Source organism: Furipterus horrens, unplaced genomic scaffold (genome assembly GCF_987537825.1).
Source record: "Furipterus horrens unplaced genomic scaffold, mFurHor1.1.pri manual_scaffold_2, whole genome shotgun sequence".
NCBI lineage: Eukaryota > Metazoa > Chordata > Mammalia > Chiroptera > Furipteridae > Furipterus > Furipterus horrens.
The window spans coordinates 98,568,682-98,584,322 of record NW_028327172.1 but is presented as its reverse complement, the minus strand read 5'-3'; the positions used below and the strand labels follow the sequence as shown (position 1 = coordinate 98,584,322).

The 15,641-nt window shown below is 39.6% G+C and overlaps 1 protein-coding gene across 3 annotated transcripts in view; it reads left to right on the top strand.

Annotated features, from left to right (window-relative positions):
* The window catches only part of CUL2 (cullin 2), a 134,387-nt gene that overhangs the window by 15,039 nt on the left and 103,707 nt on the right, over positions 1-15,641 (top strand). For all 3 annotated transcript variants that reach the window (XM_090266194.1, XM_090266193.1, XM_090266195.1), the window contains exon 2: positions 14,467-14,607. In XM_090266194.1, coding sequence (XP_090122320.1) covers positions 14,489-14,607 — 119 coding nt within the window. In that variant the 5' untranslated portion in view covers positions 14,467-14,488. The remainder of the gene's footprint in view (positions 1-14,466; positions 14,608-15,641) is intronic.

Sequence of the window (15,641 nt, the reverse complement as noted above, 5' to 3'; positions counted from 1 at the left end):
GTGTAGGCCTACATCTTTGTCGGAAGTCCTACCTTTAGCATTTTAATTTTGATGTGTCTTATTGTGGTCATTTTTGGGTCTAGCTTGTTTGGGACTCTGTGCTTCCTGGACTTGTATGCTTATTTCCTTCACCAAATTAGGAAAGTTTTTCCTTCATTATATTTTCAAATAAGTTTTCAATGTCTTGCTCTTCCTCTTCTCTGTCTGGCACCCCTATAATTTGGATGTTCGTGTGTTTAAATTTGTTCCAGATATTCCTAAGCTGCTTCTTGTTTTTTTCTATTCTTGTTTCTTCATTCTTTACCGGTTGACTATTTATTTCTTCCTTATATTCCAAACCATTGTTTAGAACCCCGGTTTCCTTTCTTTCACTATTGGTTTTACGTGTATTTTTCTTCATTTCACTTAAGTATAGCCTTCACTTCTTCTCTTATGCGTTTGCTGTATTCAATCATTTCTATGAAAATCATTATCACCAGTGTTTTGCACTCTGCATCTGTTTGGTTGGGTATCTCCTCCTTGCTTAGTTATTTCTCTGGAGCCTTGATCTTCTCCCTCTTTTGGGCCATATTTCTGTGTCTCCTCAATTTGACAGTGTTCCTATGTTTCCTTCTGTGTATTCGGTAGAGCTTTTGCACCTGCTACAATTTAAATGTCTGTGCTGGGTAACTGGTTTCACTGCCTTGTGGTACTGTATGTGAGGGAGCAATGCCACTTGCTCAGCACTCACCCCTTTTCCACTCACTTCACCTGCTTCCCATATGTGACTGGTGCCCCTCTAGCTTGTTGCCCTAGTGATGTTTCCCAGAGTGGGTGGTCTTGCAGATGTTCTAGGACTGTGGGGGCCCTTTAAATAGTCTCCTGAGAGACCACTAGTTTCTTCCACTGCCCCAACTATCACTGGTTTTCACAGCCAGAAGCAAAAAGACTTTTTTTTCTGGCACTAGAACTGTGAACTGCAGTGTGGCCTGGGACTGGGATTGCTCCCAGGTGTTCCTACCAGCCTTTATAATGTGGGACTGCTTGTTCTGTCAGCTTGCCACAGCCACTGCTTTACCATGCTACCTTGCTGCCACTGCCATACCATGTCCTCTCCGCACCGGCTTCCCGTTTCTGCCCTTTCTACCTATCTTGATGAGTATTACTTCTTTATATCTTTGTTTGTTGGACTTTCATACAGTTTGATTTTCTGGTAGTTTTGGTTGATTTTTGTTTCAAGGTAGATGTAATCCTCCTTATGGTTGTGCAAGGAGGTGAAGCATGTCTACCTACGCATCCATCTTGACTGGAAGTCTCTTGCTGCTTTTAAGATTCTTTATCTTTAACATTTAGCATTTTAATTACGATGTGTCTTGGTGTTGCTCCCTTTGGTTCCAACTCTTTTGGGATTCTCTGTGCTTCCTAGAATTGTATGTCTGTTTTCTTCACCAACTTAGGAAAGTTTTCTTTCATTATTTTTTTTTTAATTTTATTTTTATTGTTTTTCTGTTATGGTTGTCCTACTTTTATTCTTATTGCCCCCCCCCTCCCTGCAGCCCACTCTTTCTTCCACAGTCAATCTCCACTCCGTTATCCATGTCCATGGGTTATTTATACTAGTTCCTTTACTAAACACTTCCCCTATTTATCCCCTTTCTTTCCCTCTTTCCTTCCCCCCTGAAAACTGTTATTCAGTTCCTTGTTCAGTTTTGTTCATTTGTGTTGTTCATTAGTCTCCTTTATTAGGTGATATCATATGGTATTTTTCTTTTGTTGCGTGGCTCATTTCGCTAAGCATAATTCTCTAGTTCCATCCATGTTGTCGCAAATGGCAGGAGTTCTTTCTTTCTGTCTTTCATTATTTTTTAAAATAACTTTTCATTTTCTTGCTCTTTCTGTTCTTGCACCCCTATGATTTGGATGTTGGCACATTTAGAGATATCCGACAGGCTCCTTACCCTATCCTCATTTTTTTTTAAAATTCTTTTTTTCTTCTTGCTGTTCTGATTGAATACCTTTTTCTTCCTTATGTTCCAAATTGTTGATTTGATTCTCAACTTCATCCCCTCCACTGCTGGTTCCCTGTAGATTTTTCTTTACTTCACTTAATGCTACCTTCATTTCTGCCTGGTCTTTTTTTTTTTTAATTAGAATTGTGTTTTTTTTTAGTGTATTTTATTGATTATATTGTTACAATAGTTCCAATTTTTCCACTTTGCTATCCTCTGCCCAGGACATCCCTCCCCCAGAAATCCCCCCCAGTCCATGCCCATGGGTCATACATACAAGCTCTCCCGCTTCACCCTTTCATATATTCTTCTTCTTTTTTAAATAAATAACTAAATAAATAATTACTTTAACAATAAAAAATAACAATCCCTCCCTCTCAGACTTAAGACCCTGTATAATCTTATAAAGGACAATGGGCGAAGGTCTCGAGCTCCTCTAGCTGCTTCAAGCTGGACATGGTCCCCCACTATTATTAGGGATTTCTGGACCCAAGGGTAGGTAGGACGACGACCATGTCCAGCTTGAAGCAGCTAGAGGAGCTCGAGACCTTCGCCCATTGTCCTTTACAAGATTACAAAGGGTCTTAATATCTGAGAGGGAGGGATAGTTATTTTTTACGAACCATGGGTATGGACTTGGGGGGGGGATGATGGGGGAGGGAGATCCTGGGTGGAGGGGAGTAAAGGGGAAAAAATTGGAACTACTGTAACGACATAATCAATAAAATATACTTAAAAAAAAAAAAGTGGGGGTGTGGAGGGGAGGGTGACCTTCCCACATGGGGAAGGATCGTCAGGACTCCAGGTCAGTTGGCTGTCCCCGGACAACGGCGTGCTTGGTTTAACAGGCTGGAATCCTTGTTGTATTCTGGGGGCAACATATTTGGCAACAGGGTTAAAAGACATCATTCAATACATAACCACTAGATGACAAAGGCAGGTATTACTTTTTCAATGTCCGACATTAGGGAAAAAAAAGGGCTTCTTTGGAGGAAGGTGTGCCAGGCACATCTCACTTGTCAAAAACCTTTTTGCTCACTATACTTAGTTTGGGCTCAGGGAAATATTTTAGGTTTCCCCCCTCTCAGACCTCTGGGCTCTTTCTGTCCAAGCCATTAGGATAGAAAAGAAACCAGTTTTAAAGTGAAGCCCACAGACCACCTCATTCTTCACCAACCCAGCCACTTAGTTCAGCCAAACCGTTGAGTCTCAGAAGGCAGCAATGCAGACGGGATTAAGTGAGGCCTATACTTACAGACAATCACTCAGGTAATGAGATCATAGGCTTATGCCCTTTGAAAACAGAAAATACATGTTAATTTATGTAACATAACCCACAAACAAGTCTCTAAATCTGTGCGACTTTCTTATTGGAAAGACATCCAGTTGCAAGACATTTGACATTCTTCTTGCCTGTAAATTAAACATCTTTGATGATACCACAGACATAGTTTAACTTTCAAATGAAAACGTATTTTCAATCAAAAGAAACTTTAAAGACTGTTAGCCGCACTACTTTATAGTCTACCACTGATCATTGTGATTTTCCTTGAATCATGATTTTTCTCCCTAAGATTGCCCTCCTTGTCATTAAAGGGACTGCATTAAGTCCATTTTTTTATTTATCCTGTTCATTTGCATAAACACAAGAGCAGCAAATGATCACTTATGATCTTTAGTTCTGCTTTGCTGGAACTTAGGCAAGGAACATTTAGGGTGACCTTCAGTCTACCCTTCAGGGCACAGAAGCTGAGCCACATACCTGGTATTCAGCCTTGCCTGTACACACCTGTCTTTTCCAAGTCCTTCTGGTTTTCCATTGTGCCTTAAGGTCCCTTCTAGCCATCTTTCAGGAAAACAACCTTCATTCCTTCCCTGGAAAGATTGCTGTGGACCGCACAACCAACCACGGTACCAGGCCTTTTATCTCGTGGGCTTTTATTACCTTTGAAAGTCAATCCCAGTTCCTCAGAGCTTTTTGGTTACAACCAGAGCCCAAGCATGTCTCCTTTAGGTATGACATTCCAGTCAAAGTCTTGGTCAAAAAAAACCTCTATTAACATCTGATCTCATTAGTTTTATGCAAAGAAACTTATGTCATTACTTCTTTAGAATGCCAAACTCTGAAGGGATGAGATAGGGAGAAAAATATACAGTGTGAAGGAAAATCCTTGTTCTTCTAATATTCATTGAACTTGCATTTCCATTCTTTATATTTTCATTTTTTCCCCCATTAAAAATTTTCTGTTTGTTTTCCCATTACAGTTATCCCACTTTTTTTCCCCCTCTTGCTTCCCCGTACCCTGCCCCCCTTTCTCCCACATTCAGTCCCCACCCAGCTGTCATTGTCCGTGGGTCATTTATAAATGTTCTTTGACTAGACCCTTACCGTTCTTACCTCCTTCTCTCCCTCCCGCCTCCCCCCTTGTTACTGTTAGTCTACACCTTGTTTACATACCTCTGGTTCAATTTTGCTCATTTGTTTGTGTTGTTCATTAGTTTCCTGTAATAGGTGATAGCATAAGGTATTTTTCTTTTGTTGCCTGGTTTATTTCGCTAAGCATAATTCTCTCTAGTTCCATCCATGTTGTCACAAATGGTAGAAGTTCCTTTTTTCTTTTTGCTACATAGTACTCCATTGTGTAAATGTACCACAGTTTTTTGATCCACTCATCTACAGATGGGCACTTAGGTTTTTTCTAGCACTTGGTGATTGTAAATAGTGCTGCTATGAACATTAGAGTGCACAGGTTCTTTTGAATTTGTGTTTCAGGATTTTTCGGATATAATCCTAGCAATGGAATTGCTGGTTCAAAAGGCAGTTCCATTTTTAGTTTTTTGAGGATATTCCAAACTGTTTTCCATAGTGGCTGCACCAGTCTGAATTCCCACCAGCATTTCACCAGGGTTTTCATTTCTCTGCATCCTAGCCAGCACAAGTGGTTTGTTGATTTGTTGATGATGGCCATTCTGACTGGTGTGAGGAGGTATCTCATTGTGGTTTTTATTTGCATCTCTCTGATGGCTAGTGATGTTGAGCATTCTTTCATATGTCTATGGACCCTCTGTATGTCCTCTTTGGGGAAGTGTTTGTTCAGGTCCTTTGACCATTTTTTTATTGGTTGTCTGTGTTCTTGGTGTTGAGTCGTATAAGTTCTTTATATGTTTTGGAGATCAGTCCGTTGTCTGAAGTATCATTGGCAAATATATTTTCTCATATGAGTGTTTCCCTTTTAATCTTGCTGATGTTTTCTTTTGCTGAGCAGACACTCTTTAGTTTGATGTAGTCCCATTTGTTTATTCTTTCCCTTATTTCCCTTGCCTTAGGAGATGTATCAGTGAAAATGTTGCTACGTGGGATATCTGAAATTTTCCTACCTATGTTTTCCTCTAGGACTTTTATGGTGCCACGGCTTACATTAAAGTCTTTGATCCATCTTGAGTTTATTCTGGTGTATGGTGTAAATTGGTGGTCTAGTTTCATTTTTTTGCATGTCCCTGTCCAGTTCTCTCAGCACCATTTGTTAAAGAGGCTCTTCTCACTCCATTTTATGTTCCTTCTTCGTTTATCAAATATTAGTTGACCGTATAGACCTGGGTTTATTTCCGGGCTCTCTATTCTATTCCATTGATCTATATATCTATTCTTATGCTAGTACCAGACTGTTCTGATTACCGTGGCCTTGTAGTATAGTTTGATATCAGGTATTATGATTCCTCCTACTGTGGTCTTCTTCCTCAAGATTGCTGTGGCTTTTCGTGCTCTTTTTTGGTTCCCTATAAGTTTTTGAAGTATTTGTTCTAGGTCTGTGAAATACGTCATTGGTATTTTAATAGGGATTGCATTGAATTTATAAATTGCTTTGGGTAGTATGGACATTTTAATGATGTTGATTCTTCCCATCCATGAGCATGGTATATGCTTCCATTTATTTGTACCTGCCTTAATTTCTTTCTTCAGTGTTATGTAGTTTTCTGAATACAGGTCTTTTACCTCCTTGGTTAAGTTTATTCGTAGGTACTTTATTTTTCTTGTTGCTCTGGTAAATGGGATTTTCTTTTAGTTTCTATCTCTGAGATTTTATTGTTGGTGTACAGAAATGCCTTTGATTTCTTAATACTGACTTTGTACCCTGCTATTTTGCCAAATTTACTTATTAGGTTGATTAATTTTTTTGTGGAGTCTATAGGATTTTCTATGTACACTACCATGTCATCTGCAAATAATGACAATTTTACTTCCTCTTTTCCAATTTGGATGCCTTTTATTTCTCTTTCTTGTCTAATTGCTGTGGCCTGAACTTCCAAGACTATGTTGAATAGGAGTGGAGAGAGTGGACATCCTTGTCTTGTTCCTGACCTCAGGGGGAATACTCTCAGTTTCTGCCCATTGAATATGATGTTGGCTTCAGGTTTCTCGTATATGGCCTTTATTATGTTGAGGTATGCTCCCTCTATTCCCATTTTGCTGAGAGTTTTCATCATAAATGGGTGTTTTACTTTATCAGATGCTTTTTCTGCATCTATTGATATGATCATGTGGTTTTTGTCTTTCATTTTGTTTATATGGTGTATTACGTTTATTGATTTGCCAATATGAAACCATCCTTACATCCCTGGGATGAATCCCACTTGATCGTGGTGTATGATCTTTCTATTGTGTTGTTGGATCCAGTTTGCCAATATTATGTTGAGGCTTTTAGCATCTATGTTCATCAGCGATATTGGCGTGTAATTTTCTTTCTTTGTTGTGTCTTGACCTGGTTTTGGAATTAGGGTAATACTGGCTTCATAGAACGAGTTTGGGAATCTTCCCTCTTCTTGGATCTTTTGAAATAGTCTGAGGAGGACAGGAGTTAGTTCTTTCCTAAATGTTTTGTAGAATTCACCTGTGAAGCCATCCGGTCCAGGGTTTTTGTGTGCCGGGAGTTTTTTGATTACTGCTTCAATCTCACTAGTTGTTATTGTTCTATTCAAGCTTTCTGCTTCTTCTTGATTCAGTTTTGGAAGGTTATATGTTTCCAGGAATTTGTCCATTTCCTCTAGGTTGTCAAATTTTTGCCATACAGTTGTTCATAATAATTTCTTACAATCCTTTGTATTTCCGTGGTATTGGTTGTGATTTCTCCTCTCCTGCTTTTGATTTTATTTATTTGGGTCCTTTCTTTTTTTCTTGATGAGCGTGGTTAAAGGCTTGTCAATTTTGTTTATCTTTTCAAAAAACCAGCTCCTACTTATGTTGATCTTTTGAATTGTTAATTTAGCCTCTATGTCGTTTAATTGTGCTCTGATCTTGATGATTTCCTTTCTTTTACTCGCTCTGGGCTTTGCTTGTTGTTGTTTCTCTCGTTCTTGTAGCTGTAGGGTTAAATTTTCTGTTAGAGATTTTTCTAGCTTTTTTAGGTAAGCCTGTATTGCTATGAACTTTCCTCTCAGGACTGCTGTCGCTGTATCCCATAGGTTTTGGGTTGTTGTGTGTTTATTTTCATTAGTTTCCAGAATGATTTCTTCCTTAATGTCATTGTTAACCCATTCATTATTTAATATCATGTTATTCATTTTCCATGAGTTTGAATGTTTTTTGAGTTTTTTCCTTGAAGTTGATTTCCAATTTTAAGCCAGTGTGATCTGAGAAGATGCTTGATGTAATTTCAATTTTCTTGAACTTGTTAAGGCTTGTTTTGTATCCTACCATGTGGTCTATCTTTAAATGTGTTCCACGTGCACTTGAGAAGAATGTATATTTTGCTTCTTTGGGGTGAAAAGTTTTATATATATCAACTAAGTCCATTTGATCTATAGTGTTGTTCAATGCCTCAATATCTTTGGTGTTTCTTAGCTTCGAAGATCTGTCCATTGTTGACAGTGGGGTGTTAAAGTCCCCTACTATGAGTGTGTTGCTGTCTATATCTTTCCTGGAGTCTTTCAAAATTTTCCTTACATATTTGGGTACTTCTAAGTTGCGTGCATATATTTTTACAAGGGTTATATATTCTTGATGGATTTTCCCCTTACGTATTATGAAATGGCCTTCTTTGTCTCTTTTAATGAACTTTGCTGTGAAATCTGTTTTGTCTGATATAAGTGTTGCTACCCCAGTTTTTTTTACATGTCCATATTCTTGAAATACTTTTTTCCATCCCTTTACTTTCAGTCTGTGTAGATCTTTTGTTCTAAGGTGGGTCTCTTGTAGACAGCATATATGTGGGTCATGCTTTCTAATCCATTCAACTACCTTATGTCTTTTGATTGGTGCATTTAATCTATTTACATTTAAGGCTGTTACCGATAGGTATTTATTCATTGTCTTTTCCCCCCTCTTTACTTGTGTTCCTCTCTGTCTCTCTCTGTTTCTTCATCTTCTTAAAGCAGACCCTTTAGCATCTCTTGGAATGCTGGTTTGGTGGAGATGTATTCTTTTAGCCTTCTTTTGTCCTGGAAACTCCTTATTTCACCTTCCGTTTTGAATGAGAGCCTTGCTGGGTAGAGCATTCTTGGTTATAGGCCTTTGTTTTTCATTGCTTGGAATATTTTTTGCCATTACCTCCTGGCTTGTAGTGTTTCTGCTAGAAATCTGATGATAGCGTTATTGGAGCTCCCTTGTATGTTATTAGTTGTTTCTCTCTTGCTGCTTCTAGGGTTCTCCCTTTGTCTTTCAATGTTGCCATTTTAATTATGATGTGTCTTGAAGTGGGCCTGTTTGGGTTTCTCTTCACTGGGACCCTCTGTACCTCCTGGACTTGTGTGGCTCTTTCTCTCCTCATGTTAGGGAAGTTTTTTGTCATTAGTTTTTCAGAGAGGTTTTCTATCCCTTGTTCTTCTTCTCCTTCTGGAATTCCTATGATACGGATATTATTACGTTTCATGTTGTCCTGCAGCTGTCTTAAAACCTCTTCAGTCTTGTTCAGTCTTTTTTCATTTTGTTGCACCATCTGGGAGTTTTTTTCTACATTGTCCACCAGCTTGCTGATCCGATCTTCTGCTTCCTCTAGCCTGCTTTTAATTCCTTCTACTGTGTTCTTCAGTTCGCAGATTGTATTCTTCATTTCCTCCTGGCTCTTATTGATAGCTTCTATGTCCTTTTTCATTCTGATATAATTCTCAGTAAGTTCCTTGTAGTTTTTCTGGAGTTCCTTGTAGTTTCCGCGGAGTTCCTTGTAGTTTCCGTTGAGCTCATTGAGCTTCTCCATAATTCATGTTTTGAATTCCATATCTGATAGTTTGCTCCCCTCTATGTCATTTAGCACCCTTTCTCGGGATTCTACCTTTTCTTTCGATGGGGGATTGTTTCTCTGTCTCCCCATTTTTGTTGACTCTTACTGTTTGTTGCTGCTTCTTAGATTGATCTACACTTCGTGGATCTGCCTCTTTGGCGTCACATCCTGTACCAGTCTGGGCCTACGCAGCCTGTTGGAGACTTCTAGGGATCTACTTCCTATATCTGTCTTCTTTAGTTGTTAATCTATTCAATCTGTGATTAGCCGTCAGGCTTAAGGAACGTGGGTGTGGCAGCTTAATTCCTGTAGGCTGGGCTTTTGCTTTCCCTGTGGCTGACGCCACCTGGATGAGAATGGTCTGTCTGCAATGTGGGGCTGAGTCAGCAGTGGGACCTAGTCGGCTGCTTTCCAAGTTCTCCCCTCAAAGCCACCACGCCAAACTGTCCCCAAGCGTCTCTAGTTCTTTCTGTCTTCCCTCTGCTTGAGCCCAGGGTAAGTGGGGGTCAAAATGGTTTCATATGTGATTTGCTTAAGAGTTCTGTTTCTCCAGCTGTTTCTCTCCAGCTAGCAAGAAACCCTGTGGCTTTTCGCTTTTCACAGCTGATACTATTTTACTTTCTACTCTGTTGCTGTAGGCTGGGAAGCCCAGCTGGGAGTTTGACCCTGACCTTCTCAGGGGGAATACCCGGCTGCTGAGCTGTTTCTCAGTCCCTTCAGCTGCCACCCGTGGGAACCCAGTCAGTCCTTCCGCATCTCTGCACTCCCTACCAGTCAAGTTGTGATGTAGTGGCCTTTTCTGTCTCTTCGTGGTTATAAAACTTCTCTCCAGCTAGTGTTCGGTTGGTTATTTTAGAGAATTTCTCCAAAATTAAGTTGCAAATGCAGACTGTTCCTGGGAGGATGTTAGTGTAGCGTCCACTTACTCCTCCGCCATCTTGGATCTCCTGCCTGGTCTTTTTTATGCTGTTGCAGTACCCAATGAGTTCTTTCAGCATCCTGATAACTAGTGTTTTGAACTCTGCATCTAATTGGTTGCATATCTCCATTTTGTTTAGTTATTTTTGTGGAGTTTTGTTGTTTTTTCATTTTCGCTGTATTTCTTTGTCTCCTCAATTTTACAGCCTCCCTGTGTTTGTTTCTGTGTATTAGATAGAGCTACTTGGACTCACTGTCTTAGTAGTGTGCCCTAATGTAGAAAAAGCACCTGTAAATTGTGTTGGGCAGAGCCTTAGGTAATTGCTAGGGTGGGGCTACCCGTTTCATCGCTTTGTGGCTCTGTGTGGTGGAGGGTTTGGAGAAGGGACAGTTTCATTGGCTGGCCTCTTGAGATTGCCTGAGAGGAGGCTATCTCCCGGCAGTCGCCCTGTTGTCAGTCACGTCACTTCTTTCTTCTCCCTGTATGCCATTTGTGCCCTTCCAAATGTTGCCCTGGTGCTGAATCCCAGAGTGGGTGGGTGTGCATAAGTCCTGAAACCTTGTGTGCCCTTTAAGAGGAGTCTCCTGAAGATCCTGTAGTTTCTTCCACTGCCCCAACCTCCACTGGTTTTAACAGCTAGAAGTTATGGGGACTTATCCTCCTGACACTGGAACTCTGGGCTGGGTGGTCTGGTCTGGGGCTGGTATTGCTTGCTCCCAATAATTTATCCCTCCTTATTTTTATCCACTACACGTGAATGTAGGACGGGTCATTCTGCTGCCTCTCTGTGCCTCTCCGCGCCTCTTCACACATCTCTCCCCTTCCTACGCATCTAGGTGAATGGCTTCTTTAAATCCTTAGTTGTTGGAGTTCTATACAGCTCAATTCTCTGACAAATCTGGGTGGTACTTGTTTTGTAGTCCAGTTACAATTTTTGCTGTAGTTGTGCAAGGAGGTGAAGTGTGTTTACCTACTCCTCTATCTTGACCGGAAGTCTCAAAGTATGATCCTTGGTGAAGTTTCTTAAAATCAGGTGTGCTGGACCAAGGGTTTAATATCAGTAGGAATTAGATGAATGGGTGGAAGGTGGAGGTAAGAAAATAAAAGAATTTTGGGTGTAGAAAACAAGGTTAAAGACAGGGTGTATGAATCAGGTCACCGGCCTCTAAGCAGAGAAGTTACTGGATTATGATGTCAAGGAGTTCCATAAGAAGAAGCTGGAGAGGTGCTTTAGTCTAAGGTTAAGTCATGGAAGCTTGGTGTGCCATGTAGCCATTAAACTGAATGGTGTACCCAGTGGAAAGCATCAAAACAAAAGGGTGACATGCTCAACTTTTTGGTTAGGCAGGCTAATTTTGTCTTTGAGTGCTTGATCTGATATTGTAATCTTTTTGAAGGTCGGTAACTTTCTTTATTGCCTACTGTATCCTCAAAGCCTAGAATGGTGCGTGGCAATTATTTAAGTATTGCACTAAAGACATTATAGGCAGTATAATTGCATCTTTCAGTTGAGAGCTTGGGCTCCAGTACAGGTCTGAATCCTGATGCCACCATTAAATAGCTCTGTGACCTTAATCAAGTTTCTTAATCACCCTTTGACTTAGTTTTCTTATCTAGAAATGCAGAGAATAGTAGGACCTACATAATCAGATTAAATGAGTTTTAATGAAGCACTTAAAATATTGCTTGGCTCATAGTAAGCACTAAATAAATATTAAGTTATTATTATTTCTTTTATGAATTAAAGAACAATGCAAACTAGAGTCGGGAAGGGCCTGATCCCTGAGCATATGTAGGATTATGGAGGAAGGGATAGATTTAAGAAATACTCACAACGGGGAGCGATATGATTGCGGGAGAGGGGCTGGGTTGGGTGGGGGAGAGAAATTGGGGGAAAAGGGGACAACTGTAATTGAAAAACCAAAAAAAATAAAAAATAAAAAAATAAATAAAAGAAATACTCAGAAACACAGTTGGATAGGATGTGGTAAATAAAGATGAGAAAGAATTAAGGTTAATTTCCTGATGTAAAGTTAGAGTTTTAGGTTCTCTCCTCCAGTGTTCTGCCCCTAACCCCACCAATCCACCAATCCCCAACACACACACACACACACACACACACACACACACACACACACACACAATCTCTCTCTGTCTGTCTCTCTCAAATTATGACTGATCCATTCTAGTTAGTACAGGAATTTTAAGGTTGGATGTGGAGCCTCTGGTATGTTGAGGAAAGCACTGATGAATTGTGGCACTTCCTCTTTTGGATTTATGTTTGACTTCTCTTTGATTCTTTTTCTTTCTCTTCCTTGAATTCTGTTCCTTGGACTCCTCTTGAGTTCTTTTCTTTACAGGCCAGAAATATAAGAAGGGCCTAGGGCCACCTCAGGCTGTGGGCTGGGGGTGTTCAACTTGTTTCCTTTGCCTTATCTCCTTTTTTCTCTTTTTGCTTCCCTCCCCAGCTCATTATTTTCCTACCCCCGTTTTCCCACAGTGAGAGACCAGAGTATACATTTACCCTCCAGACTAGCTTGGTGTTTCACACTCCCAGTAATAAGGGAAAACTAGGGAGGATGTTAAAACACGTGCCAGAAAAGTATTCTTTTGTGCACTTAAATTTAACTTTAGAAGTTAACTTTAAAATTTAACTGTAAATTAAATTTCTTTTAATTCTGTTTTTCTGGTGTGATATTGAGAAGGATTTGAATTTAGCCTCTGAAACAAGTTTTTGTAACCTTGGGACCTTTTTGTTCCAGAAACCAGCTAACTCCCTAGAATACAGCTTGTCTGCTAGGCTGAAGGAGTCTTTTAGCTCACTACCATGCTGGTCAAGTTCTGAGCCAAGGGTTCCATGCTAGTTGTACTTTTCATTAGAGTAGTGGAACTGGATACCCTGAGATTGTGGGAAAGAGCAACCCTGATATTTCTTTGAAATCTTTAACTTTACCTTCATGGTTCATGTGAATTTTGCATTCTGTTCTACAACTCATCTGTGTTTGTTTTAATATGCATTTCCTTCCTAAAAAAAAATTTTTTTAACCTAAACTGATGCTTCAGGAAGATAAATCCTTCCATTTTCTTATGTGTTCTCATATTCCCCTGCATACTCTCTCATTCCCCAGGTTAAGGATTTGGGGCCAGAACCTTTTTATTGAGAGTGTCTCTTGAATATTTCTCATGATGGGAGATAGTTTTTGGCTTACTGGGTCACAGCTTCTTTTTCTTAATGCTTTATTTATTTATTTTTTTTAATTTTTTAATTTTGGTTTTTCAATTACAGTTGTCCCCTTTTCCCCCAATTTCTCTCCCCCACCCAACCCACCCCCTCTCCCACAATCATATCCCTCCCCGTTGTCCATGTCCATGAGTCTTTCATACAGGCTCTTTAATTAAACCCTTCCCTTACTTATCCCCCTTCTCTCCCTCTCCCCTCCCCCCTATTGACTGCTGTTCTGCTCTTTGTTCTATTTAGTTCCTTTGTTTGTGTTGTTCTTTAGTTTCCTGTATTAGGTGATATCATATGGTATTTTTCTTTCTTTGCCTGGCTTATTTCACTAAGCATAATTCTCTCTAGTTCCATCCATGTTGTTGCAAATGGCAGGAGTTCCTTCTTTCTTTCTGCTACATAGTATTCCATTGTGTAAATGTACCACAGTTTTTTGATCCACTCATCTACAGATGGGCACTTAGGTTGTTTCCAGCACTTAGCTATTGTAAACAGTGCTGCAATGAACATAGGGGTGCATAAGTTCTTTTGAATTGGGGTTTCAAGATTCTTCGGGTATAATCCTAGTAGTGGAGTCATTGGTTCAAAAGGCAGTTCCATTTTTAATCTTTTGAGGTAATTCCATACTGTTCTCCATAGTGGCTGCACCAGTCTGCATTCCCACCAACAGTGCAGTAGGGTTCCCGTTTCTCCACATCCTCGCCAGCACTTGTTGCTTGTTGATTTGTTGATGATGGCCATTCTGACTGGTGTAAAATGGTATCTCATTGTGGTTTTTATTTGCATCTCCCTGATGGCTAATGATGTTGAGCATTTTTCTTAATGCTTTAAATGAGGTTTCTCATTCTTTGGAATAATACTCCTGATTATACATAATTTGTACTAAAAGCTTCCCATTTCCTAGAGTTTGTAAAGAATGCAAATATTCTATGGAATTCCTTGTTTGGATAGTCATAAAAAGATAGTAGCCAATGTTTATTGTGTTCTTACTATCTGTCAGGTTCTGCTCTCACCTTTTTCATCTCTTATACTATTTAATTACACAATGCTTTAAAATCAAATAACTGATCTTATAGAACTCATGCTAATGTTGCTGTTGTTTATAATTAACAGATTTCAACACTAAACTTGCACAATGTCTTTGAAACCAAGAGTAGTAGATTTTGATGAAACATGGAACAAACTTTTAACGACAATCAAAGCTGTTGTCATGTTGGAATACGTCGAAAGGGCAACATGGAATGATCGATTCTCGTATCCTTTTAGTGGCATTGATTAATATTCTTGTATTGATAATGATATCATATTGATAAATGTTCTAAAATTGATAAATTTGTTAAAAAGTGAGAACATGTTTAAGCTTATATAAATGGAAGAACATTCCAGTATGACTGTTTTCAAATATACTGTTGTTTACGTTTCCAGGTTCATCACTTATATGTGGCAATCATTAATGTTTGATAACTTTTCATTCAGCAAATATTTAGAGAGCCCAAGTCCCCCCATCTTCTCTCAGTACCGGCACTTGAATAAACCACTCTCCTTCTCGTCAGCGCCTGTCTCACAGTTTGGCTTTTGCTGTGGCAGGCAGCTGAACCTGGGTTTGGTTATCACTTATATGTCAGGTACTATTTTAGGCTTTGGGAATACATTTGTGAATAAAATACACTACTTTTCCTTCACTTTACTCAGGGATCCAGACAGTAAACAGATATTAAGGAAATCTAATGCCAGTGCTTCTAATGACAGGTAGTGATAAATACTGTGGGGAAAGTAAAGCAGTATAAGGGTCATCAATTCCAGAGGAGATTGCAGCCAAGAAATGAAGAGACTTGGAAGGGCAGCAGTAGAAAAATTAGGAAAGATCACGAAGAGCAAGAATGTGTCATTAGAAATCAGGCTGAGATCCCCTACACGCTCGTATTCCCAATTGCTTCATATGGATGCAAAAGCTGGACAATGAAGAAGGCCGATAGGAAAAAAAAGAATTTACTTGAAATATGGTGTTGGAAGATAGCTCTGTGGGTGCCCTGAATTGCCAGAAAAACAAACAAGTGAATCCTAGAGCAAATTAAGAATGAAATATCATTGGAGGTAAAAATGACAAAATTGACGCTATACTTCTTCAGGCATATCATGAGAAGGCAGGGTTCTTTGGAAAAGTTAATAATGCTGGGAAAAATAGAAAGCAGCAGGAAAGGGGGAAGATCAAATATGAGATGGATAGATTCCACAAAAGAAACTACAGACATGCGTCTACAGCAGCTGAGCAGAGTTGCTGAGTACAG